At 34.1% G+C, this 8,152-nt stretch overlaps 1 protein-coding gene across 1 annotated transcript in view; it reads right to left on the bottom strand.

Moving 5' to 3' along the window:
* LOC113233140 overlaps nt 1-482 on the bottom strand; it is a 12,923-nt gene extending 12,441 nt beyond the window's left edge. Inside the window, exon 1 of the mRNA XM_026468147.1 lies at nt 195-482. Within this exon, the coding sequence (XP_026323932.1) occupies nt 195-477 (283 nt within the window). The 5' untranslated portion in view covers nt 478-482. The remainder of the gene's footprint in view (nt 1-194) is intronic.
* Nucleotides 483-8,152: the final 7,670 nt, after the last annotated feature.

Consider the following 8,152-nt stretch of genomic DNA (forward strand, 5'->3'; position numbering starts at 1 on the left):
CGTACCATACCCCGACGTACCATACCCCGACGTACCATACCCCGACGTACCATACCCCGATGTGCCATACCCCGACGTGCCATATCCCGTATTGTAAATCCCAGAAACTCCTTGCCCATACCCTGCCCCGTACCGTTGCAAATTGTAATTATTCTGATTGTAATTCACGTTACTGGATCCCGCACCGTACAAACTGTTATACCCACTTGTTGAATACCCGTTATTGTAGTTTGAGCTATAATTCGGGTATCTGCTAGTTGAGTAGCTGGAGTATCCATAAGAAGGGCTGTAGCTGGGGTAACGCGTAGCTTCAGGAAAATTACTTATATCGCTGCCGTAGCTTCCAGTTTTGTATGGAAAGTTGGTGTATAAACTTGATATAGTTGAGCTAGGATATCGATTAGTCGAATCGTATTGATAAGGATAGGTCGCGCACTCGATATAGGCGAAAATACTGAATAGCACTATGCGAAACATGACAATGGCCGCTGCGCGCGTCGCGTGATGTGCCTCGGTAGTTTATGTGCGACTGCGCCGCTACTATGAGAGTGGATATAAACTAATTAGGATTAATTGACTACACGTCAAGAAAGAGTGGGGTAACTCAAAGTTTCTACATTAATACGGAAACGACAAGCTATGTCAAAGATCCCAGATAGAAGATAATACGTATGGGTATAGCAGTTCGCAATATCTCAATGTAGTAGTCACATGTGATCATTGGTCAAAAGTGTTTTTATCATATGAAAGTCATAAAATGATACGAACTACACGAAACAAATTATGTGTATGTGAAATTTAATTTAACCGCTTCTTTTCATCACCGCGTGAGTGTTGGCCGGAGCAGCATTGTACGCTCGTGAACCGGTTCGATAGTCCCTTGCTATGGCACCGAATACAAAGAGTCATAGGTGTAATTTAAATTATGTAATGTAATTTTAATGTCATGAAATTTAAATAAGTACTAACATAGTTAGTACACTAACTAACAAATTATGGAAACTTTTTCTGATATATAAAGTATAATAATACTAAATATTATATTAAATATTATAATAAATATAAATATATTATTACTTTAATATATTAAATTAATAAAATAATAAATATATTATTAATATTATAATTATAACTCTCCTATTTAAGGACAAAAAAGTTTAAATTTGAATTGAATTGATATTCAATAATTTTTTGTGAAAGTCATTTCACAAAAAATAATTGAACAATCAAATGTTGAATAACAAATAGTTTGTTATAATTATTAATACAAAGATCGACCACTCCCTTCGATCCGGCCGGATTCGAACCGACGTCTTCTAGCAAACCGTGCCAGAAGCTATGCCAACTACGCCACAGAACGAACCAGCGGACCTCACGAATCTTTCTGTGTGCTTGTTGTTGTTGTTGGATATTTGTATTTGGTTTTTCAACGACTTTTTAACCGTAGCGACATCTATGAAAGTATTTTGTCACACAGTTAAGTAACTTTACAGCTAGCAGCACTGCCAGAGTTGTCGCTATTAACTATATTTAAATGTGTATTGAATCCCACAAAAAGTTATCGACTAATTTCGGTCATAAAGTCTTCCCTTCTCGTGAAAAGTTGTCATTTTCCAGATGTGGTCCTACTATACCAATGTTGCGAATTATTAGTAAATTGACCATATTACACGTATTACACTAACCTACCAATAAGATATTTCTATGTAATAAAAAAAAAATATTTATGCCTCGCAAAGGTTTTACATTAATTGATACTGACCAGTCTTAATCTTCCTATACCCGCGCCAAATAATGTAGCACGAAGGTAGCACGTATATCCGCACACGGGGAGACCGAAAGTTCGAGGGCCATTATGTTGTTTAGTAAAATATCATTGTAATATTAAGTTTAATATTGAAACGAAATGTGTGAAATTGTATCAAAATATTGTTTATTTATTTGAGATAATGCAATATTTTATTACAGCCATTGTAACTCTTAATAATATTGTACAAAAACTTGAAAAAAAAAATATACCGTAGTCCGGGATTACTTTGTTTCTCGGGATTACTTTGATCAAAATTTCCTTCTCACATAAAACTGCAAATTGCGCAAAAGGCAACTACTTTTGGGAGAATTTTTTTCCGGTGGCAATACTGGTGAACAGTTAGGAATGGGTAATATAGCATTTTCTGAATATCGTATCGAAACTATATATCAATATTCTAAACCCGATTTCGAAACTATATATTTTCTGAAACTATATAGTCATGAATACAGCCCGCGTGCGCGCTGCGTTCATACCTTGCCGTTAGATTCGCTCTGGGCATTTTGGAGGGAAGTGTCGTTTTTATTTTGACTTTCAATTATTTTGTGAAATCTAGTTTAAAGTGGAATAGGATAGTGCTATTGTGCCTTAATCGAAGATTACAACGCGAAATTATACGAATCTCGAACTAAAATACCCGTATCGGCCCGTTCTAAGGAATCCCGAGTCAATCCAAGCACGTCGCCACAAATTGCCTATCCTCTTTGTGGCGGCCATATTTACAGAAACATAATTAAACGAAGACATGGCTCAAAGGACTTGTATCCAAGCCAAAATTATTAATAAAAAAAATACATTGCCGTTACTGATATACGGAATCAGATTTCGAAACTATATATTATTGGATATAGTTTTACAAGAGCAATGCGGGCCAATGTTAGTATATGTATAGTTTCGAAGACGAACAAAAAATGGTTTCGCGTTGATATTCACTCAGTGAATATCTGATACGAAGCTATATCGGTATATAGTTTGGAAAATATATGATTTCGTGTTGGTATCCACTCGGTAATCGCTCGGCTTAATTCGGCATCGCTATAAAATACGCGATGTGCAGCAATATCGATATATACTACTTAGTTTCAAAGATAGGCGATATCGGATATTCGATATTGGCACAATATATAGTTTCAATAACTATATACGATTTGTAAAACTCATTCCTACAGTCAAGTTGGGTGCGTTGGAGAGTTCCCTCTATTTTATGTACAAAAACGTAAGTTTTCCGTTACAACCTATTTTTAACGAAACAAATGTGTTGCAAAACTTCATGTGCAGCTCAGTGCGTGTTAGTATCATTAATTTTTTGGATAGAATCCAAAGAGTAGGTATAATGTACGTTTGTGAATTAATAACAAAATTTTTTATTGTTCTAACCTTAGTTCTAACTTTAATAAAGCTTCCGTTATGGCGTCGGTTTATTTTATGCGGGGTGTCATTGATAGGGTGCATGGTGTGAGATTGATCAAGTGTCAAGTCACCCCAGCCGCTAGCAGGAAAATTGGCTTTGTGTTTTTGCTTTTAACATTTTTTATATTATTTGTTTTTCAGAACGATGCCAGGAATATATAAAAGAAAACTAGGTTCCTGCGAGTAACGAAATTACTCAGAAGTCAGGTTAGAAGAAGCAATGAGTCAAATCGTGGACGTTAAGCTAACATCGGTACATCAGAGGGGAATTACAGCCTTATAATATATATTATGGAACTTTGTATAATAAATAACAACAATCTGTAATTAAAACAAAGGTTCTGTCATATTTGGTAGTGGTTCGATCAAAATTACCCCAACATATAAAAACAGCAATAACAGGAAAAAAATTAAAAATCAGTCAAATTTTTAATTTCTTTGCTGTTTTAGGATAGTAATTGGGGTTAGTTTCAATATTCATAGAATTATAAACAAAGGGGATTTCAAAGTAACCCCAAGTCAATTATCAAAAAGCATTGAAAATATTTTAAATTTTTATTGAATTGATATTCAATTATATTTTGTGAAATTACTACACTAGTTTGTTATAATTATTAATACAAAGATCGAACATTCAGAAAAAATTCGATCCGGCCGGATTCGAACCGACGTCTTCTAGCTTACCGTGCCAGACGCTATACCAACTAAGCCACGGAGCGAACCAGCGGCCCTCACGAATTTTTCTATGACTTGCGTTGTGTCTTTGTATTTGGCTTTTCAACGACTTTTTAGCGACATCTCTTGCCATGACTGGTAGCTGTAAAGGTACTAACGGGTGATAAATCTTTCATAGATTTCTCAGATGCGCTACCACTTAAAAAATTGTTTGAAAAATTGTTTGTTCTTTTAACGTTTTTAGAGAGAACTATTAAAACCGATAATTCGACATTTTTTTTTTAAATCACAGGATAAAAAGTTACAGACGTTTAAATTTCAAAATTGATCAAAGTAACCTCGGTTTACGGTACTTATTATAGTATCAAAATAAAATAAACTCTGAAATGTCAAAGAATAATATATAAAATTTTCAAAACCATCTCATTACATACATTAATTAGTCTAAGATTCAAAAACATATCCTGCTCAAAAATATTTCTTACTATTATATATTGAGATTTTTATTCCACTTAATTTGACTATCTTCGCCTAATAAACTAGAAACTTCTCCACACTTTCAAAACTATCGCCTGCTCTGTGTCATTTGTTTCACTTGTTTCACTTATCTATGATCCTCAAAATCATCACAATGTATGTGCAAATACTCCTGTTACGCTGAAATGAAGTCAGCCACGAATCATGCAGCTAGCAGTGGGTTCAAAGCTTTCACGTTTTCCGTTTCAAAAAAAAAAACACGGCAAACGATAATCGTCGGTTTGAGAGACCAATGCGCGGGTATAGGAAGGTTAACAATATTCTTCGAACCAGTACACGTTAACATACCACGTAAGTGAGATCCACTCGTGCCGCCTATTATTGAACCGACGTCTTTTCTTAACAACATTCTTTCTTCCTTATCACAACCGAGCAGTCCTGCAGCAGTAGGTACAGCGCGGTGTCCATGTGTGGTGAAATCATAGATTTAGTATATATACTAAATCTATGGGTGAAACGTACACATTCATACAAAAAAAACGCCACATCGGTGACGACGCGACGTGTGGAATTAACCTGATAAACGAAAACATGTTTATCATTACATGTGAAATGTCAAATCATAATTCAATGATCAAATATGTGATGATAATTAATTATGAATTAGGTTTTTTTTTAATGATTAATATATATAATTAACGAAAACTTTGTAACCATCTACATCACATGTGCATTCGTCACGTAACATAAGTCACTCGTATGCGATAGATTCAAGAGCGTAGTAAACAGATGCGACTTATTTCACTGACAGCAGTTCTACTGATTATCTTACAGATAAAAAACAAAATTAAAAAAAGTTATGAAATTTTTTTTGAACAAAAAATGCGCAATGTTAATTGGAAATTTGTATGGCAAACAATTTACACGAATACAACAATCTTCATTGCTCACAAAAACAAACAGCAGAGACCAAAACAAGACAAAAGACAAGGTACAACAAAGGGTATTAATCCTAAATACTTATCTCGTCCAGAAAAATATTTGCGTATTCAAAATTATATTATACATAATGTCGTACCCCGTTTAATTCTCAGACATGATATTTCCTAATCCCGTCTAATTTACGTGAACTAATTGGTATAATTCGCAAGAGCAGTTCCTGTCGACTCTTGGCTCCTGACCCTCGGAGATCAGGGTTCAAGAGAACATCCTAATAAACACTTGTCACTTGCAATTACTATACAAGTGTTATAACTTGTTTCCCATGTCCTCATCGCTGTTAAAAAGTCTTTTGATGACGTAGGTTTTTGACCATTATTAATCAGGTATTTTTAAAGTTTTCTGTACAGTGTTAATTCCTGTGACAGCTTTTATGGACGGTAACGTTTATTCTGGTTGATTTGTAAGATTGTTATGCTATTATATGGCTGTCAATAAAAAAAAATATATATTTGAAATTCAGCAAATCTCTCTTACTGCGTATAAATGAAGTGTTTTGATGCAATTATTTTGAATACCGAAGTAATACTGTTGATGTCTTTTATATGACGACGTACGAACGTGTGTACATTTCTGTTGTCACAAAAGAACTAATGTTTGGCGATAGCTGCTAACATGCGCCATGCTTATTTTTTCTAATGAACTCGATAGCCTGTTACATGCAGAACACTAACTTCTACACAACCACGTAGGCTTTGTTGTAGTCGTATAAAAAATCATTTTAAATTAAAAGCAAATACTTTTAATTTTTTTACGTAAAAGGCATACAAAAAAACAAGGCTGTTTCTTTCCTATAAAATAAATCAAAGTGACATATATTCTTCGAAATATTTATTTATTTATTCATAAAAACACCTCAGCTAGTCTGTAACGTATATATATTTATTAGTAGGTATAAGTTTATTTAGGTATATTTATATGTACATATATTTATGTAAGTATAATATATCGTTATTTATTAAGTATTTGTTAAATTATAAGATAAGTTTTTTGTATATATACATATATTTTTTATTTATACAATCATTTTTATTTGTCAATTAGCATACTACGACTTCCGCTCCAATAAACTTTCCTCTACCTCAACGGTCATCTGGAAGAGCTCTCTTTGCGATAAGACTGCCTTTGCCCACATTAGCTTTAAGATGTTTATGTACTGTTCTTGTTTTTGTGTGTGAGCTATAAAGTGTATATCTATCTCAGCTTACACTAGAAACTATATAGCTGAGTAAATAAAAATTAATAATGTAGTACCAGTAGAGCTCCTTGTGAAGAAGTTCGTCCAAGGAAGTACTGCCACCTTACCTAGTAATGTGAGTATTACTGTGTTTCAGTTTTGAAGGGTAAGGGCAGGTGAAATTACAGGCACATGTGACATGTCAACTTATAATATCTCAGGGTAACGAGCGTAATGGCAGTGCCACCCAAATCGATCTTGCGACTCAAAGCTCTGAGTGACACTGTAACTACTACGGACAGGCATGTCGCTTACCACCAGGCGCACAACTAGTACGTCCAGTAACATAGTAAAAAAATTGAGTTGAAAATTTTTCCGTTCTATATTTGCGTTAGCGTTTTTTGCAGTTTACAAAGGTTAATTTTTATAGCTTAGACTATGGCAGAGTTAATTTTATCTATATGCCAAACGTCCTATTTTTACAAACTTTTTCAAGGATTTTTGTGTACATTAATATTTTCGTCCCAGCTTTACAGTTGAGTTGGAAACAGGGGAATATAATTATTGTTGAGAAACTCTTCAATCCAGTATAAACGTCTCTTGAAATAATAACTTTCAAGAAAAACATCTAATAATTCGAATATTACAGTGAAACCCCGCTTTAACCTTACGTCTATGCATTTAAGTTACATTGTTTTTTACAAAATTATAAAACATAAGGCTTATACAGGTTTACAATGCAATCGGCAACTTTAGTAATACCGGAAAGCTTATAACTTTAGTACATTAATAAACTACAGCCATTTTAACTGCCTCCGTAGACTGCCACGCAGAGGTCCCAGGTTCGATTCCCGGGCCGGTAGAAATATTTGTATGGCCTACATTTACTTCTCTCGCGAGTTTGGGTGTAATTTGTGGTTGTCTATGTGTGTGTCCATGGCACCCACGATACAGTGTTTCCCTAGTGCGGGGCTATGTTAAGTGTGTGCGTTATTATTTTATTATCCATTATCCATTTTACGTCACGGATCATATCAAAATGTTGATGTAGCAAGATAAATTTTATGAGGATCACCGCGAGGCTGAACTGGTCAAATTACACCTTATTGCTGCCGTAAAAAGGTGTTTAAGTAAGGGCTGCAGAGTTGAAACATATTTGTGTTTTATTCAGAAGTTTTATTACTTACTACTTACTACTACTATTAACTATATGTAGTATAAATATATTAATGGATTGGTACATATTACCATACTTTTGTCAATAATATTTTAGTGCTGCAATGTGAAGATCAACATCTTATTTCAGTTTATGCCTTAGAAGTCATCAACTAAATTTGAAAACCGTGTAACTCCATTGGTGAACGAAATTACTTATTTAGTCTTCGAGCGCAGTATCGGACAATTAAAGCTTACAAAATATTATCTCTAAACCCGTTTGTAGTTATAAAATAAAGGAATAATCTCAGATTATCATATAATTATTCTGCTTTTTGTGTCTACTCAAAAGTGCACATTAAACGAGGTACGAGACTTACAAATTTAGCCGATGATGTAGAAAATATTTTTTTGAATATTACATATATTAAAACAACACTTATTCCTCA

The sequence above is a fragment of the Hyposmocoma kahamanoa genome, unplaced genomic scaffold (genome assembly GCF_003589595.1).
Source record: "Hyposmocoma kahamanoa isolate Upper Pololo Valley unplaced genomic scaffold, ASM358959v1 78, whole genome shotgun sequence".
Lineage (NCBI taxonomy): Eukaryota > Metazoa > Arthropoda > Insecta > Lepidoptera > Cosmopterigidae > Hyposmocoma > Hyposmocoma kahamanoa.